Source organism: Leptosomus discolor, chromosome 6, assembly GCF_034619465.1.
Source record: "Leptosomus discolor isolate bLepDis1 chromosome 6, bLepDis1.hap2, whole genome shotgun sequence".
Lineage (NCBI taxonomy): Eukaryota > Metazoa > Chordata > Aves > Leptosomiformes > Leptosomidae > Leptosomus > Leptosomus discolor.
In genome coordinates this window covers 35,003,454-35,028,732 of record NC_141396.1, presented here as the reverse complement: position 1 = coordinate 35,028,732, position 25,279 = coordinate 35,003,454, and the positions used below count along the sequence as shown (strand labels likewise).

At 40.1% G+C, this 25,279-nt stretch overlaps 1 protein-coding gene across 1 annotated transcript; it reads right to left on the bottom strand.

Annotated features, from left to right (window-relative positions):
• Nucleotides 1-225: 225 nt before the first annotated feature.
• On the bottom strand, nucleotides 226-24,685 carry LOC104340104 (solute carrier family 22 member 15-like). The gene is made up of 11 exons (XM_086466914.1): nucleotides 24,596-24,685; nucleotides 22,605-22,751; nucleotides 18,631-18,763; nucleotides 17,895-18,059; nucleotides 16,169-16,298; nucleotides 14,247-14,468; nucleotides 12,494-12,634; nucleotides 10,645-10,730; nucleotides 6,150-6,258; nucleotides 905-977; nucleotides 226-400 (listed from the first exon to the last, which is right to left on the bottom strand). Exons 1-11 carry the CDS (start codon nucleotides 24,683-24,685, stop codon nucleotides 233-235), a joined length of 1,464 nt encoding a protein of 487 aa, XP_086323040.1. The 3' UTR covers nucleotides 226-232.
• Nucleotides 24,686-25,279: the final 594 nt, after the last annotated feature.

The following is a 25,279-nucleotide window of genomic DNA, read 5'->3' as shown; positions in this document are numbered from 1 at the left end:
TTTCTAAAATTTGTTTTCCTTTAAGAAAACAAAATAGTATTCATTTACATATAGTGTAATACATACAGGTGAAAGCTGTTAGCCTTTTCATCTTTAAGAGCCAAACAAAGAATAAATTTAATCTCCACTGAATGCTTTAAAAACCTCACGCGCAATCTAAGCAATAAGCACTAAATTACAGCTCACAGAAGAGAGAAGGGAAAATAATGCAAAGCTACATTAAAAAAAAAAATTACTCTGCCTCTTCATTTTTAAGCACTTGGTATTTGAGGCTCTGGAGATCTTCAATGTTCTCAATAATTGGCTTATTCAGTGTTTCGGGCAGAAGGAGAGTCAGGAATCCTGCTGACAGTTCACTGATTCCAAACACCACGTACGGTACAGAAGGACTAAGAGATTTCTAAAATTAAAAATCCATAGTAAAAACCCAGCATTGATTGTTTCCTGCTCTTAAAATACATGATCCATATGAACTGCAGTCAAAACCAAAAGACCACAACTTTTCACTCCAGCAATTTCTGCAATTACCCATATACTGGTGGAACAGAGAAACTAACAAATGTCATTTCACAGAAACAGCTTCATATGAAAACTTTTGTTTACGTGCTTAAAAGAACTCTGACACTGAGTAAGCCTTAGCAGTACTGAATGCACTGTAAAAATCATTTCACTAACAGATGAAATATTAACACAACACAAAACATTAAATGATTTCCAAAAACAATGAAAGTACTAGGTATTTTTAAACATCTTGTTCACTCAATTCCAAGAATGAACATTATTTAATTTTTCAGAAAAACAAATTTTTTTCAAGGAATATACACACATGGTACCAAAATCAGTAAAGTGCTTTTGAAAAAGAATTAATAAATCTGAGTTACATAAAAAATAGAAAATATCTTACCATAGATGGCACAAATGGAGCCAAAATGCCCCCAAATCTGCAAGACATGGAACAGACACCCAAGCCAGCATTTCTGTTTCAAACGAAGGATGAAAGATTTGTAGTTTCAAAATACACAACTGCATCACGCATGAACATGTGGTGGCACTGTCAGAACCAACTTATGCTCTTTATTTGAAGTTACCAATAGTCTTTATTAAAAAAAAGGGAGGGGATTTAAAGACCCCAAACAGTTACTCCAAAGATTTTCTACAACTAGCTGCTAGCAAGGTAAATCACACCCTCTCAAACCCTAGCAAAAGCACCCTGTTGTGCAATCCTTCATGGAAGTCTGAACGAAGACCAAGGTTTTCTAACCTGCCATATAGGCCAATCTAATTGGACATCCCTGTGCTGGGTGGGGAACGATTTCAAAATTTGGCAGGCTCTTCAGACAGAAGATCCTGAATGCTATCTTCAGCTCAGGCTGTTGGCAACAGCTTCTCTTCTGCCACCTCAGGTTGCACAGATGAAAAATCAGTGTTTACCTCCGAACAGAAAATAACCATCTGCCAGTGTGAAGCTTGAAAACATCTGGCCAGATGTGTCATGAATTCTGCACTCCCTTCAATTTTCAGGGAAGTTTAGAACAATCTTATCTAGACTGTGATAAAGCACAGGTTGGAACAGCAGGATCCCCTTCAAAGAAAGTTACAAAAAATCCTCAAAGTCTTTCATTTCCCGATAAACAAAAAAATCTCCCATCTTGGTATCACCTCTAAATATGGCATTTAACAGTCCTTTCAGAGACAGACATTGGCAACAGTCATCAGTGAGACAGCAAGAACTGGCTCATGGCGGCTGTTCTCCCAACATGTCTCGGTTGCTTCCTCTCATTCATCATCGTCCTCAGACACACCACTGAGCTGAGCTGCTTGTGCTCACTCTGTTTGCTTTTCCTCCTCCAAAGACAGGAAGACAGTGACAGGATTAAAGATGACAAGCAGAGAGGTGACATGGGTCACTAGTATACCAAGACCACGCACCTGCACATCCCTTCCTAATGTCCCTTTGCCCAGATTAAGGGAAACAGATGATGGAAGAAGCTGATAATATGCCAGTGACTTTGGTGTAAAAATAAACAGAGCAACCCTCTCTCTCATCAGCTCCTCTTGAGAAAAGGCAAATAGCAACCCATGCTTCCTCACATTGAGGCAACATCAACCCAAACCCCACAAGACAAGGCCAAGCACTTCCCCTATCAAATTCCTTGAACAGATGAGACACCAGTCTGTGTGCGAACCATTCATTTGAAGCATCCTAAGCCTGTCCATAACCAGAGGTTTGCTGGCTTCTTTCTTTCTGATGAGATGGAGTAGGGCAAAATGTCATCCTAAATACAAATTCTGGCATTTCAATTCCAATGCAAAATTAAAGCAGTTGTTAAAAGACTTTAGGATATCTTTAATTCAGAATTCACAGTTTGGATTATGCAGAACAATGTCATGGTACCCAAGAGGAATAACGCATTATCACCCAAGAACCATTTGTATTGTACAACTACTTGTACAAGTATTGAGGTGCTGCACTGCCGACAGCTGACCACCCACCACTTGTCTTGCCTTACTGCCTCAGTTTTACCCACTCACTAGACCACCTACTACACCTGACTGACTGCGCGTGCTCCTGCCATCCCACGGAGCACAGTGCTGAGCTAACACCAGCCACAATAGCTCTACAACCAGGGTAATCACATCAGCCCAGGGCTTTGCTCAAGGCAGTTAGTCCCGCTGCAGCTGCCTGGCAAATTACACATGCCATGTGGCACTCCTCTAGCTGCACTGCTTGCCCAGCACTGTCTGATGAGCAGGGTACAGCCCTGCACAAATGCAAGAGCTTCTCTGCTGCTGGTACTGGCAGCTCTAAAATTGCACTATGCCCACCAAGGATGGCCGTTCAACAGAAAGAAATAAAGAGTTCCTTGCAAGGAAAGTCAGAGATCAAAAGGACAAGTATTTTAAAGTACAAACTTACCTAGCACCACTGATATTAAGTGAAAATACAATAGCTTCCTGTCTTGGTTTGAAAAGACAGGTGTCTGTGGAGGAAGGCAGGAGCCTCCCTTGAAATGGAGAGTGCAACCCCCTTCCCTCCAAACTATTATAATTTTGAAATTAACGGGCGTTCAGGCAAAGATATGGGGAATAGGAATAACAGTTCTTTACTTATATATATATATATATATATATATATATATATATATATATAACACAAGGCAGGGAAAAACAAACAACCCACTGGTTTACACTGACAGAGTCAGGAATACAACCTGACACCCTGTTAGGGTGGCAGTAGCAGTCTGATAAGATGCTGGCTGCAGTCCTCCTGAAGCGATGGATGTAGTTCTGTGGAAGCAGCAATCAGGTAAAAGAGTCTGGTCTTCCTCCGAAGGTCCAGTGGTCGGTAGGTAGCTCTTGTCCTCTGGAACTCCAGTGGGGGGAAAAGCTCCTCTGGGAATCCAGTGGAAGAAAGTCTGCTAGGGTGTTCAAAATCTCCGTTTTTATTTGGCATGGACTGCTTGGCTCCTTCCCCCCCCCCCCTCCCCGGGCGGAGCATCTCACAATGGGATGGGGAGTCGTGAGGCAGTTCCTTGATGGGCCATTAACAAGAGATAGCCCAGGAGCGAGTTATCGATGGGTCAGGCGATAAGGCATTGTTGTGCCCAGTAACAGGAGATAGTCCAGAGGGGGGAGGCAGGGAGCACCGCCCCACCTGGTCTCAACAGCTCCTGAAGATGGTAATAGAATATTTTTTTTTTCCTTTTGGCACATTTTACACTGTAACCCAGGACACTTCCCCACTCTGTAAATAAGCTTTCCAAAGCTATCCTAGATAGCCCAATGGCCCCACTCTGATCTCACCCATCAGATACAAGATGTCATCATTTTGCAACCATTTTCTCATTAAAAACCATGGATTTGTATTTACATCTGTGTTACTAGAGCTATGATTACATTTTGTTCCCAAATACAACCTTCTTTTTTTGTCCAAAATGCAACAGTAGTGCTATTTTCCATTTAAATTTTTTTTGTTCCCCAGCAGGTATTTTAAAGACACATCAAAGAAGAAAAAAGCCTAAAGCATGTACACACTCAACAGCTTGCAGTACCTCCCCATTTCTAGCATGAGCTGTATACATTACTCCATGTTCCAGTTAACTTGAAAAAAAAAATGCCTAACAGTCCTCGTGCTTAAAGTAACAAGTAGGTTTAAATAAGGAGCAGTAATACCGGAGGCATTCGATTTTTCTGCAAAACATTCAACTGGAAAAAAAGAGAGCTTATTCCACCTCCTCTCCATTGCCTTTGAATAAATAGTACATATCTCATCACATGGCGTGCCTTAGCTCCGCTGTCAGAGCCACGCCAGGATCACTACAAAGCTTTGCAAAGACCACCAGATGGTGCTGACGTTTTGCTTTAGATTAAACACTCACCCATCACTGCTTTTCTTGCATAAACAGTAATATTGGCAATTAAAGTACCAGAGAGACATCAAACATTTTTAAATGTATAAATTGTCACGTGAGGAATTTTCATATGGCTTAAACATAACAGATTGCCATATTATTACACATAACTGGTCTAATAAAGTTGCTAATTTTTTTAACTGTCTTTATACTTGCATTTTCCTCCACTGACGCTCTGTGTCTTTGACACATAAAGTTACTTTTTTGTCAGAATAGCAGTGCAGATTCTGAAATGAAGCAGCACTTTAATTTTTATTTATCCTTTTTTTAAATCTTCCTAATCACAAACAATTATGTTTCAAACACACAGAGACACTATTGTAATTCCTGCTGAGTATAAGCTGCCACATACTTGGCACCAAGTATCAATGCGACTTAGGAATGACAGTGTAACATGAAAACACAGTGAAACAAGCAAAATCTGAGAAATCAAATAATTTTCAGATTTAATTCTCTTGATTCTCAACTCCAGAAAAGCAGAGAGGACAGGAAAACAAAAACTAAAAAACCAGCCACTTTTTAAAAAAAAAAAAAAAGGCCTTGAAGAATACAAAAGGTTGGACAGGGAGAATGTAAACAAACCCCCACATCCAATTTCAGTCAGTGTGCTTGAGACTTGCATATTAAACCTAAACCTGTGCCAAGAATCACAAGCTCAGTATCTAGAAACAGTAAATCCACTTCCATCCTCACAAGTTTTACTGCAAAAAAATGCATTCACAGTCTAGCTTTTATGTCTCTGTAACACACGGTAATTTGTGAACCTCAAAAGAAAAAAAAAAGCCAATCCAAGGAGTCACCCACATATTCCGCCCAAAGCCCTCCATGTCCTCGAATCAAGTGATTTATGTCACCATCCTAATTACCTCTACGGCACTACAGGACACATGTCCCAGCTGCAACACCTTCCTACTCCATGTCAGCTTTCAAACTTCCCTGCTCTCTCTAAAGAGGGCTCAATTTTTGCAGCAGTTTTGTAGTTGCACCACCTACTGCAATATGGCTCAAATTCTGAACACAGAGTACCATGGAACCAAGATGGGGGTGAGAAGAACAAGACTGTGAGGTATTATATTTACCTATCTCAGCTTTATCTTGGGACAACAGGAGAGAGAGCAACCTCACAAACAGTTGGTGAGAACTACGAAAAATAAACTAAGGTTTTAGCCCACTTGTTCATGTATTAAATGGTGTAAAGCAAATTACTGTCCTACAGATACTATTAAGATGAGTTGCATTATGAATATTTAATTAAACAACAAAGATACAGGAAAGCACTTGTTTTTCATCAGGCAAACAAACATAATCATATGGGAGATAAGTATACAGAAGGACTCTAAATAGTCCTCACTGCATAGTCTGTATTTAGGAATAAGCTAGCATACACTTCCATCCCATCATTATGTTTGGTTTTGCAGCCTGTACTTTTACTCTCAAAAATCAACAGCAGAATTGAGAAATATGGCACCTAGTACTGTAGTGTAAGAAGCTGGTTTTCATATTTTTCTTCTGGATTCAGACCTGGAGGAAGTTGCCACAAACAGCCTAGAGAAGTGCACTACTGCAAAACGTGTGACTAATAGGAGAAGCCTTGTCAAGCCCTGGCAAGCTGCCTTAATTACCAAAAGGAGTCTCACCGATCTTTCAGGTAAAAATAATTAGAGATAAGCACACCAGCAATCAATATTGCTGTGTGTGAAAAGTATTTTCATTTACCCAGAAGCTCTGTTAAGTTACCTCAGTACAGTTGGGTATAGTTCAGATGTATAAATATACACGATGTTGAAAGCAGCGCTGACCATCATTTTTCCACACAAAGCTAACAAAGTGGGACTGAGGAGCAGACCTTTCAGGAAAGAGAAAACAAACTGTAAGCATAGTCTCTTTTCATACTCTTTTTTTACACAATGTTGAAAATATCCAGTCCCCTTTAAGGGACTGTCACACAAAAGCAATGTTTCATCCATACTTTTTTCAACTACAAGTATCTCAGTTCTTCCCAATCATTTGAAGAGCTAGCATAAGAACAGATACATAAAATTATATTTAGGACCAAGATGATCTGGCCCATTTTGGGGGGAAAAGTATAAAACTATCACAGCTCTAAGCAGAAGGGCTAAAGTTTCCAGCTCTGCAGTCAGAATACCTTACCAGGTAACTGCATCTTTTGACGAGCACAAACAGATATCCCCTCCTTGATTAATTTATTACATCAAAAGCATAAAACTTGATTCTCTTCAACAGTTTATTTGCTCCCCAAGGCCATCCTGTTGAGACTTAAAATGCAACAGCTTTGTAACTGGAAAGAACAAGTGCAGCCCAGTTTACTAACAGAGTTTAGTTGGCTAAACTGAAGTGTGTATCTTTTAATGTCAGAAAGAAACCTGGCTTTCATCATCCTGATTTTGGTTACGGTTATGTTTGCACCATCCATTTTAATAAAAAGAGAATTTAATGTATTTCTTTAAGCTCTTTAAGCATAAAAAGAACAAAAGCTCTGGTTAGCTGCATTTCAGAATCTCTTCCTCAGGACTGAGTTCGGCATGTTTCAGTTTGGATCAAATGATGTTAATCAAGTAATGGGAAAGTCTGATTGCTTCTTAACTGCTTTTCTTTTAATTTTGCCCTTGAATATTTTCATTTCAATTCATCTGATCAAGTCAGATTCTATTTTAACGGAAGTTCATTTGTACATAAACTGAAACTCAGAAACTTGATTTAATTTCTTTAAGTGTGATGCAGTTATTTCTGTAATTCATGCAAAACAGATGTAACATCTTAATCCAAGTTCTCCTTCTGCTCAGTAAGAACCGGAATATTAGATACAGTCGCCAGACAAAAAGGTGTGAACCTGGTCCTCAGAGCCCCGCTGGGTGCCATCAGAAAGCTGGGACATCCCTTTTTTTCCCATCTAACAAACATGAATTGATGAAGAGATTTGTAATTCTCAAATGTGTTCTAAAACTTGCTGGATTTCTCCCAGGGAGACTTAAATTGAACACTGCATATCCATGTATTAGAAATGTAGCATTAGTGCACCTGTGATGTTTTGGTCTTACTATCACAACAGAACAAAGAGTCTGTCTAGACAGAAATTAACAGAAGCTCAGGAGTGAATTTAAACTGCACTGTCTTCTCCAGCCTCAGGGGAGGCTGAAGGCTTGCCATATGGGGAATTATTAGGATTAGAAGCACACTGGAAATTCACTGCACATCAGCTTCTCAGGTAAGTAAGCCCAGAGTCGTTATATTTTCAGAGTCTTGGAACATAAGATGGGGAGGGACTCTCTACCAGGGAGTGTAGTGACGGGACGAGGGGTAATGGTTCCAAAGTGAAAGAGGGGAGAATTGAGGTTCAATATTAGGAAGAAACTCTTTACTGCAAGGGTGGTGAGGCACTGGAAGAGGTTGCCCAGAGAAGCTGCGGCTGCCCCCTCCCTGGCAGTGTTCAAGGCCAGGTTGGATGGGCTTTGAGCAACCTGGTCTAGTGGCAGGTGTCCCTGCCCATGGCTGGGGGGTTGGAACTAGATGATCTTCAAGGTCCTTTCCAATCCAAACCATTCTATAATTCTGTGATATTTTTTAGCAACTCTTGCAGAACAGTCCGTTATTTTCTTTACATCTATAAATGTAATGCCATTAAGCAGGAATGCAGTTTCTCCCATGAGGCTTCCGGTGACCATTTACAGGTCACTCGCTAGGTCCAGCCAAGAATGTCCATGCAGCACCTTTAACACTCTTATATTTTGTCTAACACCCTTTCACCTGAACATCCAGTACCAGCAGTATGCACACAATTCTGCCTGAAACAGAGTCAGGGCAACTGTTTCTAACTTTGGTAAAAGGCAAAGTTCTAAATTCTTACTGAATTAATGCATTTGAGTTTTACTGCTAAGGGATAATCTTCCATTAATTGATCTTTAGACTGTAGAGAAGTAAAATGGGTGGAAATGGTAACAAATGGTACTGATGTTTAAGACCTCCTAGAACAGGAGTTACTCTGTGATTAAATTTTGATGCCATCAATGCCATTAGTAGTCTCATTCTCAGTGCACTATGTAGATTCACCCCCTGGCTGTCATCTTCATGAGTAAAAGTTCACTTAAGCAGTACTTTTGAAACTACAGAAGTCTTTAAATTTACTTCAGAAAAAATATCCACCAAGGAAGGGTAGGTCTCCACACAAAAGGAAATACCCAACATTAACAAAAGCAGAGACAAAATCCATTTAAAGAACAGCAAATTTTCCTTCCTTCTTCAGTGGAAAGCATATCAAGTCACAAGAAGTTATTCTGTGTTCAGCACAAGCAGATAAATCTAAATCAAAGTTAAAATCTAGTTACCCCTAGACTAGAAGTCTCCTTTGCTTGCTACAGTACAAAGCAGACACAAAATGCACAAGATGTCTTCGTGCTTTACAGCAGGCTTTGAAAGAAAAGACTATTACAGCTCCATTCCCCCTCTGCTGCCATTCTTCCTCACTATCTTCCAATGTGATACTCACACACATTTAATTCTAAGTGATAAGGAAAGAGGGGGCTGAGGGATACATCAGTTTTTACTTAACCACCGAGAGATTTTTAATCTCAAGTTCAGTGCACATCTTCAATAATGGAAATGTTCTTGGCTTATACCACAAGGGAAATAACTTGGATCAAATTCTCACAAGTTAGCAGAGGTTAGAAATCAAGGTTACAGACATGACAGGCAAGTACCCAGTATCTCATTAAAATCTTAAATCCAATGTAATAAAATCAAGGATCTTATCAATCACTTGGAAGAATGCAGACTTAAACAAGCGTAAGAAGTGTTCTCCTTAGTAATAGGAGAGAGGTCAGACTAGAGATGCAACGATCCTCATTTCATCCAAAGTGACTTATCTTCATCATGCTTAGAGATGAACTTCTTTCTGCTTAACTGACTCAGATCACATTGGGCCAAGAACCAGCTTTAGTCTATGACAGTGGAAAGTAAGACATTTTAACGGGGCTAAAGTCAAGTCAACTGGAAAAGGCAGAAGATTTCCTGAAATTTAGCAGCTCCTCAGGAATTATTCCCCTATCCTGATTTGTCACTACTGCTTTTCTTTCATTTTGTTTTAAAATATATAAAAAGAATCACAAAGAGCAAACTTGTTGGAAGAAAGAATGAAACTGTCTCAATAAATGGAACAACAAAACGTCCAAGGACTTGAATTAACATAACCATGGCAAATAAGACTATGGGATATTTTATCTCTGTCTGGTTTTCCTCCCAAGACTTTTCTGAGATCAGCTTAAAATGGATGCCAGACAGCATCTAACTGTTAAGGATAAACAGAACCTCTAGAAGGCTACCTTGTAATCACATCACTGGTGTTCCTCAGTCAAAACACTGTTAAGGCTAAAGCCTTTCTACTGAAGTGAAACTAAAATACAAGCAGAGAGTGGCCACTTCTAATTGTTAGTGTCATATAGAGGTAAGTTTTCAGTAGCTAAACTAACTATTAGCACAGAAAAACTGTACTTGAAATGGAAAGAAAAGTGAAAATAGAAAGCCAAGCCTAGGAGAAGGTCACTGACAATGTTCGAAAAAACACATCTTTCGAGATGAGAAATACACTTGGTGATCCTCCACTGTTATCATGAAGTGTCCTCACAACTGCACAGCACAGCAATACACAGCACGAGACTGAGAAAGGCAGCAAGTTTCTTGTCCTCCCTATAGCTTCCATATTGCAATTCTGACTTCCATTTTTAGTGGTTTGAATTACGATGAATTAAGCTATTAATTCAGGATGACCTCAGTTCCTACTTCTATAAATATCACATGCCACCAAAACAAATGTAAAGTTAAACTTGGCATCTCACACTGTCAAGATCCAGTCAAACTAACACTACATGGCACTGCAGTCTGGCTATTAAATCCAGTATTTTAAGGTAAACTGCTTAACAGTGATAAATTAATGCAGCATCAGTATTTGAGACAGAACATGATAGCTTGGTCTCACTTTCAAAGAGCCAAGGGCTTGCAGTCAAACTTAGTCAATTAACAGGGTCAAATTATGCCTGCAAGAAGTTAAAAGCAACATAGACAAGATCATGGCTCCCACACCAGCCTCAGAAGGAGAAAGAGGTATAAATGGATAGGGCTTTAGGTCCCGATACACTTGGTCACAAAATACTCATTAAGTTGTCTTGTCAGCTTTTACCTGAATTAACAAACATCTGCTTCAGCAGCAGTACACACTTACCAGCATTTGTTGGTAAAAACACGGTAAATACACAGGCAAATCCTGCAAATACCAGAAAACATGTCACAGTTTTACGTCTTCCAGACCTAGAAGGAAAAGAGCACCCAGATAAAGATGGAAACAAAGTCCTTGAGTATTTTTTAAATTTGTCTGCAAAATACCAACTAAAGTACACAGCAGCATTAATAACAGTTGTAAGTCTATTGTATCTTGGTAAGTGCTTCAAATCTTTCATTATTTTCCTAGTTCTGTGTACTGAAGTCCTCCCACAAAAGCTTTCCTATTTCCAGCCAAGTTTTGATTTTTAAGCTATTGAATTTGTAGCCCTGAGAAGAACCCATCTACTTCAGCAACAAGAATTCAGACTTTTTTCTTCTCTATACTGAGCAAGGCAATGGGCCCTGTACCCTGTACCTGAAAGGGTACTACAGTGCATACACACAAGGATCAAAGTAATACTGATCAAGAAAATGTAATTCTAATGCTTCCTAATTTATTTTTCTCTTTCACAACTTTGCATAAATATATGCAGTTATGACACACAGTAAAACTATTTGGTATGCTTTAAAGTAAGAGAAGACTACAGGACAGAAAATCAGCAGCCCATCTCCACATCTGCCATACTTAAATATTTCATAATTATGTGCAAAGGAACACAAATAAAGATATTCTCAGTAACAGCTTGCAGAATGTAGAAATACTATACACGCTTGTTACTTCACGAACTCTCACAGCTATTTCTAACTACTATTCCATACTAGTAGAACTACAGTTTATCTGAAACAAACATACAATACTTGTTTTTAAAATCTTCTAAATACTTCTGCAACAAAAAAAAGCCATGCTTTAAGGATACTGCTTGCTAAAATAGAATGAAAACAGAGCAGCTGGCTTGTCTGTTTTGCATTAAGCCCCTAAAACTACACATATCCTTACTTCAGGAAACCAAAAGCTTGAAATCTACAATTAGATCAACAAATTCAATTAGGGAGGGAAAAAAAAAAAAAAGAAACCACCACAAAACCAATCAAACCACAACAGGTAGAAAAGGACTTGTGCAGTTTGTGGTTTAAGTGCATGTCCTTGACTCAGGCTTCTCAGGTTTGAGGCGAAGGTTGGCTGGTTGTTTTGCTTTTTAGCTTGATGGAACTGATAGTTTTTTTCCTGCCCAAAACACCCAAAAGGTGACACCCTCACCAACTAAATAAAATGGGATTTTTGCCACTGACCTCAGTAGAGGCCAAAGTATGATTACAAAGATACTCAAAGGTTGCACGAAACCCTGACTAGCTCCGGGTTATTGGATCATTTGGCCTTTGGAAATAAGCACCCACATAAAGGATGGCCTTCAGATACCGAAAAGTATGAAAATACATGGACCCGAAAAGTATGAAAATACACGGACATCGATCATTCATGCTTGAACACAAACTGAACAGCTCTCACTTCAAAGTTCTGTTTGAAAAGTTTAAGTAAAAATCAACAGTGCTGAAAACTGCTTTCAACTGCATTTGGTAGGCAGTACAAAAGCAAGTCATTCTGAATAAAATATGTAAGAGATATATAAGCTATACATACGTAAATAACTAGGCTACTCATTTTTTCTCATAAAGACCAAAGGTCTTTTAACAACATTAATCATTGAAAAGCTCATCTCTTGAGTAATTCAAAAGATGAACAAAACCAGAAAACAGAAGAGGTATCAACTACAGAAACCCCTGCAGTGGAGTAAATCCCCAAAGAATCAACACTTTTCTAAACAGTGAAGTATATTACTGAGAAAAATACTAGTATTTTTCTAGGCTATCTACAACTATATGCAGAAAACTAGGAGGTAAGTTTTTCTTACCAGGACTTCTCAATAAAAAACATGCAGAGAGGAAATGCTGGAACTTCTACAAGACCAGAAAGAGCCACATTTAAATACAGATTTCCTCTTAATTCACCAGCATTTAAAGTTAGTCCATAGTACACAAAACTGCAGACATACCTAAAAATAACCATAAAAGTTGTATTACTAATATAACTAGTCTGTAGGGCTAAGAAAGTATTTAAAAGGTAAATTACGTCAAGTTACAGATTAGCTCTACTGAGTGACATACTAGGAAGAGAACTCTTATTTCCCCCCAAAAGGCAAACAAGGCAAAGATAATAGTTCCCACTTAATTAAAATAAATTCTTTGAAAGAAAACAAGTGCTCAGCATAATTTTCAGAATTTTCTATTAGGTTGGTTTTTTCTCCTAGGTTATTTGGCAAATCTAATAAGCTTAACTGTAAGCAGCTGATGCTTAACTGTTGCAAAGCAATCCTATGAAAGAAAGTTACATGTACATCCATTGCTTAACACAAAGTGCCTTCCCCACCAAATCTATTACCACTTTGCTTGGAAAGAGCTAAGCCCCCACATCCCCACCCCACAAGAAACAACACTGGGTTAGAAAAGCCACCAGATATTACAGCGACATTTTGCCTATTCCCTAGTTATTCCCTTACTGTCCAAGCAGAGTCTGGGCCAAGTGATGTAGAAAAGGAAAGTTTTGCCTGATACAGGGAGAAGTATGTCCTCTATCAGTCACAGCTGACTAAAGGCTAAGGCTCCTGAGCAACAACACAAGGAGCTTGGCGACACCACTTCAACAGCTCCATGCACTGTATCTTAACAGGGTCTGAGATAGAAAAACTGCTGCAACCTCTTCTTCCAGAAAGTAAGAATGCCTTTGTGTCATTTCTCATCTTGTACTTACATTTAGCTACCAGCAACTTAAGAGACTAAGATGCTTTGGGAAGCTCCTACTCAGCAAAGATGTTCCTGCTGCTTCTCCTGGATCCTGTGCATCTCTGCTTACCCCACACATCAAACAATGGACTTGTGCCATCTACATCCTGACAATCGTCTCAAATGTTGTTGAGCTTTGAAGGGAAAACTTGCTCTTGGCATTTTGGAAAAGAGCTGTTCCTCCAAGAGATTTTAGCTCAAGCCAATCTGCAACAGCAGCTGCTGTAACAACCAACCCACCACCCTCCCCACCCCAGAATCTCCCTCTCCACTGCACTGCCATTTATTGCTGATAAGTTACAACTTCCTGCACTTTGGAGTGGTTTTTTTTTGCAAGTTGTATCACTTTTCAAGACATCACCCAATATAAATCTATGCAACCTGTACTTCATCTTGCCCACAGTTTTCCTCCACTGAACCTGTGTAATGGGCTTTTGGGCTCTTAGCACTTATCCTTACTCCAGATCTCTACTGTTGTCTAATCCACGTAGTCCTTTTCTTCTTAAAACTGGTTCAAATACACATCCTTTCGGCAATTGCTGCTTCAGCTTCTCATTTCATCCAATGTAAATATTATGTTCTCGACAGATTATTTCTTAGTAGGTTTTGAAGCAGTTTAAGTAAGACTGAAAATAAAATGCAACAGCAATAATAATGAAACATCAACTTTAAAACATATCAGTTCAGATTATTATTGTTTGCCATCAACTGACAAATTTACGATTTAGTTTGAGGACAGAATTTTTAAAAGAAAAGGATGAAAATCTTAATAATTTCCTCATGTCTGACTCATTCACAGCACCTCAGTGTCTTGTTATTACATACCAAACATACATCAGGATGATAGTCCACCACCGAAGGACTGGGTGTTTTACTAAGTTTAGGATACCAGGTGCCGATTCATCCTTTCTCAAAGTTCCTGCACTTGGTTTTAATTTTAGATTTAATCTTTCTTTTCCATTACCAAGGGCAATATATTGCAACACATCTTCAGCTTCTGCCGTTTTCCCTTGGGAATACAGCCATCGTGGTGATTCTGAGAGCGTACTAATAGGAAAGAACAGAAAATCAACGGTGACAAGTTCATTCCTATGAGCACAGCACTAAAGTCAATCTTTCCATTTTGCAAATCAATACTTAAAATACAACAGAAAATTCAGAGAGAAACATTCTATTTGCACTTTCTGCATATTAAATTCCGCATACTCCGGTAATAATACAGTTAACCTTACAGAAGGATTGTTGGAGATGCTTTACAAAGCACTCAGTTATGTTAGAGAAGTTCAAACGTGAATCTTGACTTCTGCTCAACTGACTTCTTAGGAAACACTGCATTAGCATGATCCAAGAAGCATCTCAAATCCCAGTTATCTGAACAGCCCAGACAAAACTTTGTTTTCATGAAGCTTATTTCAAGCTTTTCCATTAGCAGAAGGGCTGTGAGTTGGAGTGGAGAGAAAAGAAATCTTACTGGGGAATTATTTGTCAGGCTCCAGTACTAGCTCACTGCTGCCCACCTACATCTCAAATCTGTTACTCCCAAGTATAATCAGAATATCCTTGCTTACCACAACTTCAGTTCATTATTCCTGGTTTGTTTATGGGTTTTTTTCAGATTGTGAAGCATGCTGCTGCTTTTATAGGAGCCATAAAATGAAGAATGGAATATTTTTAACTGAACCTTTATTTTCTCTGGTACTCCTAACAGAAATATATATCCTACAACCAAACTAAACTTCTCTTACTTCAGAGGATCTTTAGTATTTGGGGGGAGTAATTCTATTTCCATCAGAAACAGAACACCATAGAGAAAAGTATGTCATGCAGAATTTCTTTCCTCAGCCCACAGGCTTTGTTTACCTTGACTAAGGAAGAGGGGTTTGGGTTTTTTTTTTGTGTATTCTTTAACAGAACTTCTTTCAAGAGCAGATCTATCTAAAAAATAGTAGATTTTTTTTTTTTTAAATAATAGAAATAAAAATCAGAAGGGTTTTTTTTTCCCTATCTATGCTGTATGCTAGACATTCCCCATATTAATGTGTAGACACTTTACACTAGTTTTTATTTCTTCTACAGCTTTAACTAATGATCAGAGGTATACAAGGAGTATTACTTGATATGTTAAAAGAATATTTTGTAACAACACACGCCAGAGAAAGCTAGCACTTTTAATTCCTTAAATACTGATGCATTTCATAATCATTTTCATAACGTCCACATAGGGATTCTAAATAGAGGCACTCAAGCACAACAGTGCTAGACAGACAGAAGGGACCTCAAAAGCAAGCAGATACATAGCATATCATGCTGAAAAGGCCAAGTGCTCTCACTTATTTCCCTTTGCATGCATGGGTCGCACGAAAAGAAACTAAAATCCCTCTAGGATCACTTTCAAAACTTCAAGCGCTGAAGCCCTTCCTTGGCAGAAGGCAGTGTTCCTGGCTGATGCTCCAGATCACAGCCTCTGGCAGGCCTTCCCTTCCCCAAGCAGATTTGTAATTGAGTTTTGTCGAACAGCTGGCACACAGCTGCTCTTTGCAACGTTGGCCACCACAACTAACAGCATGCAGAAACACAAGTGTGTCTTCTGCATAACCCTGACCTTCTGCTTCATTTAAAAACTCTTCTTCCTTTACAACATGATTTTTCTCTTGCTTGGTTCACAAAATCATACGATGATGAGAAAAAGTAACTGTTAAATTGCTGCGTATTTTTTCTTATCATTTTAACGCATGTGAACCACTTACAAAGAAAGAAGGAGGAAGGTAACTCCTGGAGTATTCGATACCAAGGCAAGGTAGCGCCATTCTCTTACACAGTAACCGAGTAAAGCATAAACAGCAATGCCAACTGCAAATGTCAAATTAGTTAACGAACCTGAAAATACAAGACCAAAACACTGACTACAAAAACAAACAAAAAAATTCTTAAGCAGAAGCCTGAAATTCCTAGCCCATGATATACCTACATAAAATAATAATTTTATGACGTATCTTCACAGCACTTGTGAACCAGCTGGTTTAAGTGTATTATGCAATCCCAATGAAGAGTAGCTTTGTATAATGTATGGGGGGGGTTGGGGCTTTTTTCTCCTTTCAAAAAAATACAGGGTGGTACATAGGAGAAAGCAAGAAATGAACAAGAACCTACAGACTACAGAGAAGACCTGAGGACAGGAAGGGCAATTGTTGAGAGTGATTTATTTAGGTCTATTAAGGTAATCTTGAACAGAGGTGACAGGCTGGAACAGAAGTTGGAAGTTACAAAAGTACAAGGACTGACTTCAGTACAAAACCAGCTGCAAGCCAGAGGTTTATTACAGCAGACTTCCAATGAACAAGCACAAATAAAAGTGTTAAAAATATGGGGTCAACTTGAACTCCAAAAGCCTAATGATAACCAACCCTCTGCAGTCTAACACAGGAGATCTTGTACTAACCCAGAATCTCTCAGCTATCGCCCACAAAGCCTAGCTCACAGCCCACACCTAGGAGAGCTTCTTTAACACTGCCGAGCTGCATCCAGCAGCTCCCTCTCCTTCAGCCTCTGTTCCGTTGTTCAGCACCTCTTTCTCAACAGCTGAGCAGAACTAGATAGAGCAACAAGCGTCAGGAAACAGGACTGTCTCTTCGGTCCATCAGGAGGCTGGTCCTGCAGGGAGAAAGGCTGGGGAGAGCAGAGACAACAGGGCAAGGGGGAAGGAGGGGCAGGAGAGAGAGCGCGAGAGTCAAAAAAGTGAACCCGGGAAAAGAAAATTCACTACTTTAAAAAAAAAAAAAAGAGTGGAAAGCTATAACTAAACTACAACTGTCTCACACATCCCCAGGAGGCCAGAGAAGAAATAAGAAAAACAGTAGAATGAGGTAACTGAAGAAATGAGAGAAATACACAGCCACAGCAGGCCAGCATTGGGCCTGTTTTTCCCCATGCTGTGCTAGCTAAAAGGGCGTTACAGTCTCAGCTATTCCAGCTTTACAACTGTCTGACAGGCAAGTGTTAAATACATTTTAAGTCTTGGCAGTGGCACATGAAATAGGACATTTAAAAATACTGGATGATCAGCACCTTCAGCAGTGGAAAAAACACTGTCCAGGCACTAAGTCATTTTGTGGTGCAGGGAAACTTCAGAGAACACTTTCAAGAATACCTTCCCAAGACAGCATACAGCATCGTTCAGAAGTTGGCAGGATCTGCCAAAACACGTATTATTTTTTTAATGTACAAATTGAGACATTTTAGGACTCAACGTACCAACTTTAAAATCTCAGTTTTGCTATTTATCAAACAAACTCAATCCCATCTTCCTTATTCAGCCACCCTTCCCACAGAAATCAGAACCTGGATGAATCACACCACACTTATTTGACTTATGCTACAAACTGACTTTACTTGGTACAAACATAAAAGGTAAGGTATTGATAGTCAGAACAACATGTAGCACAATAAGAACGATTAAATATTCCCAAATCCCACATGTAAATGACCAAAATGATTTTCCTACATATTCTTGTGTTAGGACAAAAGATACAAGAGCCATTCCACCATTCATAATTCCAACAAAAAACCGCGAAACTGCAAATACGTCGTAATTTGGAGCTAATGCTGTGACATACCCAAAAATTACATCAAAAAATAGACCTGTAGAGAGAATAAAACATAATTAGTACTTATAAACTCAGAAGAAAGGCAGAGACCACAGCCTGTTACTGACTGTAATCAGTAGTCTATAGTACTCTCGTCTCTAATCTCTCACATTTGGCTTTCTGAAATCACACCATATGAAAATTACAACCATTTTCAAGTCACACGCTTGAGGTCTGAGATGCCAAAGATGGTGTTTCCTTGAGACAATGTTATCATTAAACAAAAAGACATTTGGCCACAAATGCAGCCAGAAAAATAAACACCAGGACATGAGTAACCCACTCTGAAGATGTTTAGTTAAATAATTCTCCCACACCCCCTCCAATAAACAACCAGCTTATTTTTCATCTCCCATTGACAGTCCAGGTATGCTGCTCAGCACACTCATACGAACCAGTTTTTGTGCTGCTCTGAGTGAAATGCTGATACAGATCATTGACTTTGTATCATTGACAGAGCAGGTGACCCACAGGCAGCCTTCAGGTAAAGAAAGCCCATGGGCAGAAGATAAAGAGATCACACTATCCACAGAGAATGCTTAAGAAAAACCTTTTAACAATCTTACCTGAAATATACACTGGTTTCCTGCCCAGTTTGTCTGACAAAGGGCCAAATGTGATATTTCCAATAAGTAATCCAGCAAAAAATAAGGAAGATGCAAGGCTTACTTTGTAGGCTTCCTGTTCAATTAGGTACCACTGTCAAGAAAAAAGAATCTCCTGTGTTAAAAGTATTAACACCAAGTTGCTGGCTTCCTCAAAAATAATAAAAAACTAATCAGAAGGCTTCTCTTGCCATTTCCTACTTCTTGCTTTATATCCAATTAAAAGTTTTGTTCACAGTTGGGATAGGTGAGCCAATGGTAGTCACACTTTTTCCTCCCTAATAGGCTCCCACATCTTTCCCTACTTTCCCCCAAGAAATTTTTTTATAATACATTATAAGCTTTCAACTGGATAAATATAGTTAGTTACACCCCAATCCCCAAGCTTTGGCAATGCAACTTATCTTAAGTTATTACAAGGAAAGTCTGAATTGTTAACAGCTTAGCCATTTCAGCATTGAACAAGCTTAGCTATTTCAATGAACAGGTAATAAAAATTACTCATTAACGAGAATAACACATGTTCACTATTGCAGTACTTAAGAGACTTAATGCTGTGCAGCTATGCTTCCTGAACCATGAGTAATCCCTGATGCCTTGCCTCATCGTACACATATTGAACTGTTGAAGAAAAGCAGGAAGGGATTATGGAAAGATGTCCTTGTTTTATAAAAACTCTAAGGACTACTCATTGATATCCTATCAATGGTATCTTATCGTTCATATGCATTTATAATAAAACAAAAGTTACAAACAAATAATGGGTTTCTTCATAAAATGTACTTTCTACCTCTCCAAAAGCTCAACTGAGGCAGCATAATCAAAAATTTTCAGAAGATAAGAAAATGAACTGAGAGTGGGTTCAAATTGGAGTGAAACTTCTTTTATTTCCTGACAGGGCAAGGTACACAGACAGCTTGTGCAACTCCTCTGCTACAACCAAGGAGTACGAACATGTATAGAAATGCACTGTTGAGATTACAAACATTGCCATTCTTTCTCAAGTACATGATGTCAGCAATCAGAAAATCCTAAGTGATTTTCTAGGAAAATAATTTAACTAATTCAATGCAAAGCTTTATCCCAAAAGATATTTAATCATTATTTGAGTATTTCAAATCATTCCCCGTTTATTTACTGGAAAATTCACTTTCAAAAAATTGGATGAGTGTCATGCTGACTTTTTAAATGACATGTGCAGTATGTCCTTTGGGAAAAGCAAGAAGGATCCTAATCTCATTTGCTTTTTTTAAGTAGAACATGTTGGGGTTTGGGTTGTTTGTTTGTTTGTTTTTTTTTTAAAAAAAAAAGCCTAAGGGAAGAGGCCCATGACCAAAATCCAATATAGCATACTAGGACCTCAGCCCTGAAGTGTCTGCCTTGAATCAACACAGATCCCCAATTACTGGAATTCACTGAAACTTTTGATTATAGCAATCTCAAGAAACATATGCTTCTACTCAATCAGAACTCACATAGTAGCACAGAATAGAGTATAACCCACCAATTACCTGTGCTCTACCGGTCGAGCGGCCTGCAAGATGCAGGTTGTGGGAACAGGACAAAATTTAATGCATTCACAGGACACCTTCTTTAGTGCAGCGTACCCACTTTTCCAGCACTTCAGCATTTTGGGGGCCTTTTGGAAGGTAAAGCTCCTGTGCAGCAGCATTTGCAGCAGGTTTCTACTATACCCGCTGGGTAGTAGATTCTACTCCATCACATTGCATAAAGATGTAGCCCCAAAGCTTATGGTTTCTTAACTTCCTGAGGAGACTTAATGAAATATTCCTGAGCATAAATCCTCAGGAAGCTTCAAGTATAAAAATATCACAGCACATGCTCTCCAAGGCACAGAGGACTGCTGGCATAAGCCATTCTTCCCCATGCTAACACTCCACAGCACACAAATTTCAAACTCCAAGTTCTCATTTGCAGAGCATTTCAGGCTGATATAAGAGACAGAACAACTTTATGCTCCTGGATACAGTTGTAAAAATCAACTTCTCAAAAGGTAAATGATCGTTTCTAAACCAAATATAAGATACTCCTAAACTCGCCTTCCTAAGGATCATCACTTGTTAAAGAAGCAGACTGAGTTGATGTCAGACCAAGAAGCAATTCTAACTGTATTTTCCATGAACCAAGTCTGCACTATTATTTATGATGTCTTAGTTATGCCAAAATTAATTATAATGATTAGTTCTTGAAGCAGAACTGAAGAACTGCTCTGGAGTTTTGTTAAGCTCCAGAGCAGAACAGTGTGCCTGCCAAACCAGAACAGAACTTAGGAAAAAACCCAACCAAACAAAACAAAACAAACAAAAAAAACACCTTAGTTTAAGCTCCATCACTAAAATAAAGGAAATAAACTTTACAAAAGCAGCTTCCTCTCTCAGGACAGAAGAAGATAAAAGATTGCTTTTGCAAACCTTTATTTGTGCTGCTTAACGTATCACTGGAAGATGCTTATATTTTAACAAGTCAGATTTAAAAGTTACACTCTTCACAGATTATTCTAAGAATGTGTCATTTTATTTGCACAAAAGGAACTTGTGAAGTATTTGTTAAAATTAACTGTAGCTTGCCAACAAAAGCGTTGCCAACTTTGCTATCACGAAAACAGACATCCTCTCAGCTCTTTAAATCCACATGGCAGTTTGATTTAGTTACTAGACCACTAGCATACAGCAAAATATTGGCCCGTATGTAAAGACTCCATGAAAAGACTATTAACAACATAATTTAAAAAAAAAATAATCTTACAATAGTTACTGAAATGAATGGGAATCTAAATTTGTTTTGACGAGTCTCAAGAATTACTACATATTCTGGAAATAAGGACATCAACTTCTACATTTAAAAGCACACTATTAGTTAAAATTTACTGATACCTGAGTATAAATTAAGCACTACCCCATATCATGCATCCTGCTGAGAGCCTGAAACTGAAGAGTGATCTTGAAAAACAGATTAATCAAAAAATCTGTTTCTGACAGAGGATATGATCCAATATTGCATCGTTCCTTCTTATGGCCAATCACTACATTTTTCTAAGATAAACATTATAGAGTCACATTTGGGATAATGGGAAGGAAGCAAAAATTTGGCACCGGCTACAGCAAGTGCTAGCCTGTCTTATACAAGTTTACTGACAACCGCTCCAAGAATTCAATCAGCAGAACGCTGACAGTTCACACCATAAGCCAGGCCACCCACACAGTGTTTTTTCTGGCACTGGCAGCGATGCTGAGGTCACTTTGCCTGCATGATTATAGCCCAGGGACTACCAAGAAGGAAATGCGGCCTTTTGCATGGAATTCACAAGGCGTGAGGATGAAGGGTCAAGCTTCTGTCCCACTCAGCAAACTTCAATCTGTTCCATCTCCCACTCTCATCACACATTAAATTATCCAGACATGCAGTGCCCAAGTTTCATTTTCGTACTAGTTTTAATCTTTAAGATGTATCTTCTGTGAGAAACTAACGCAACTTACAGTAAAGCTTACATGCACAGCAGATTGTGCAGACATGACAAATTGAACCTTTTCTTGGTAGAAAACAGACATTAGGAGGAGCTCATCCTAAATTCCAGAGTTATAAACTGTAGTTTAAATGATCACTCTTCATTAGTAATGACTTTCTAAAACATCAGAAGGGAAAGAAAACTGAAAACAAATAATATACAGAAAATTTAACCTAAATTAGTATTTTATTTACGCTAGGAAAGCCAAACTAATAATTTAGTCATACACTTTCAGATGTAAAAATAATAGCAATAAAATTAAACAGTCAGATGGGTGGGTTCCAGTAATTTTTAATAGCATAAGCAAAACATTACACTAAGCCCTCCTCGGCTTTTACAAGCGCCACATGCTGCACTAGTGGCACAAATCCCAAGAGAAGAAATGGTTAGGCGTGATGGAAGTACTTGCCTCAGTTACTATAGACGTGAAGTTGTTCGCAAAATGGATATGCTTGGCAAGCTCAGCTCTGCTCACTGGAATTCCTTCTTGGTCTACATGATACTTGGGCACAGCTCCCACAAGCACAGTAAGCATCGACTGACAAGCCACATATACCTTCAAATAAAGACACAATCATTTACCCTAAACAATCTAAAGGAGACCTGATAGAATACTGTAAGCTTTTCATTAAACTAACAATTATCAATTTCCCTTTACCCAGCATCACAAACAAAATGCAGTCAGTCTACTGTGTTTAAATCCACAGATGTGTGCATCGAGGCAGCTGAGAGCAGTGGGGGTACCACTCCAGACACCCTGGTGCACTTCTAGTAAAAGCTTCATGTTGACACCCTCCTTTGCTGTTGCAAAGTTGTTCAGTTTGTTCTTGCAGTTTTGTAGCCAGGCACAGGAAAGGAAGATATTAAGAACTTCATCACAGTTTCAGAGCTGAGATACAACACTTAGACCAATATTATTATAAAAAAATTTTTTTTACTTACTATAGTCAAAGAATATAGTGGCAACTCAAAGAATTTGTGGCGACAAGTTAAAAAAAAAAATCTAAGATTATATTTTTAAAAGTATCTGCTAGTTCTTTGCATTGCAGAGACCGAAACCTTAACCTGATCATAAGGAAAACTACAATTCGCACAAATAAAAAAAGGATTGTCATAAAGAAACCCTTACAACAACATTTATTCATCAATATGGGCTTCAGGATGTTTTGAATGTCTTCTGGGCTTTTCATGTGATTTTATTTTCTCTAACTTAAAATAACATTACCCTTAAAATTATCCACATATTAGTGATTTTCAGCATGTTAGCACTGACAAAAAAGTTTTGAATCTAGAATGGCTTCCTCCATTGGGCCACAAGTCTTTGGGACACTTTTAATGTGCTGTTTTATCCTGTGCTTACCTTGGACGTTCTTGCAGAAACAAGTTGTAAACAAAAAACTGCAATCAGCACAATCTCCCTCCCTCACAACAGTGTTTTACTTGAAAATGCAGAACTGCACTAACAGGAGGAAGGCTGTCACAGGCAAACTAAGCGAGTGAAACAGATAGATGTTTGCACGTGTGGGTGTGGACACTATTTAAAGACAGCACCCAAAATACCACTTTTCGCAAGAGATTTAAAAAAAAAAAAAAACAAAAAACCACAACAAAAAACCACACACACAAACAAAAACCACACACCAAAAAAAAAAACCCAGTTGCCGTGGTCAAATTCCCGTTTCCTTCCACTCAGCAGAAGCTTAAAAGGCACTCTTCAAAAAGTGGAAGATGTGCATAGAAACAAGGAAAAGAGTAACTCTGAGAAGTCAAGCACGTGGGACAGCACTGAGGCAAGAAAAAGGTTTGAACAGCAACTTGTAAAAGGAACAAAACCCGCCAAATCCTTTTTGAATCGCCGCAGGAATGCCAGAGGGTTACCCTGCCCCGCTCCCCAGGCGTCCCTCCCCAGAGCGCCCTCAGCGGAGCACACGGACAAGCACCGGGGCCAGGGCCAGGGCCAGCGCGGGGGAAGGCGCCCAGAGGCGGAGGAGCTGCGGGGGCAGGAGCCGTGCCCCCCGGCCTGGACCCTCGCTGCTGCGCCGTGTCCTAGACGGATGCACCTCGGCGGGGCGGGGGTGCGGCAGAAGGGCAGGCCCTCGCAGCCCCGTCGCGCTCCCCGGCAGGTCTGGAAGCGTGTCCCGCTGCCGGGCGACAGGCGGCTGCGCCGGCACACGCTGGCCCCGGCTCTTCCTCCGTTCTCAGCCGTCCCAGGATGCTGCCCGGGCTGCCGCGGAAGGGAAAGAGAAACCAGCCCAACCCAAACAAACGAACCAGAAACACGGAAGAGCGAGACCGCTGCCTGAGGCGGCTCACAGGCGGACCGGCGGGCGCGCCCTGCCCCGGGCGGCTCTGCTGCCCCCGGCCCGGCCCGCAGTGCCTCCCGCCGCCGCCCCGCCTCACCTGCAGCAGCACCAGGAAGGCGGTGAGGCACCGCTGTCCGCCTCCGAACTCCCCCGCCGCCCCGAAGGCCTCCTCCAGCCCCACCGCCATGGTCCGCCCGCCGTGGCCGCCGCGGCGCTGAGCTGGCGCTGGCACCCCCTGCTCCGCCCCGCCCGCCTTCACCCGCGGCCCCGCCGCAGGGGGCAACGGCGGCCCCGGGGGCTCAGCCCCGGCTTAGGGTTGGGGGGCAAACAGCTCACCAAAGTGCCGGCTGAGCAGTAACGCCCCCGGCCCTTGGCGCCCCGAGAGGCGGTTACTTGCAGAGCAGCAGTGCTCTAGGCAGCTGCTTCACAGGGCGAAATATTCATCAGTTTAATTACTGTACGAGCTGAGCAGAGTGGAGAGCATCAGCAGGTGGCACTCGAAGTGCAGCTGCAGGAGATGCCCCAGAGAAAAGCAGAACAGCTCAGCAGCTGCTCCAGGGCTGGGAGCAGCTCTCCCTCTTCCATGACCTCGATTTTAAGAGAAGGAGGATTTTTCATCAGGATTTAGTGTACCCTAGATAACTGCAGGCTGCTACCAAAGGCTAACTTGGCTCCATAGCCTTCTCCCCAGGCTGCTGTCTCTGGCCAGATCTGGTAATTGGGCACCTACAGATCAAGTCAGTTCTGCTCACTGATTGAATAAAACAAATTAAACTACCAT

Bases quoted from the DNA above. Each gene is read 5' to 3' on its own strand.
- LOC104340104 (XM_086466914.1), bottom strand. From the start codon at position 24,685: ATGGCGGTGGGGCTGGAGGAGGCCTTCGGGGCGGCGGGGGAGTTCGGA. The intron at 18,060-18,630 runs GTAAGATTGTTA...TTCTCTCTACAG, and splicing joins GAAACCAGTGTATATTTCAG to GTCTATTTTTTGATGTAATT. The intron at 14,469-16,168 runs GTAAGTGGTTCA...CTTTCCTATTAG, and splicing joins ACCTTCCTCCTTCTTTCTTT to TACGCTCTCAGAATCACCAC.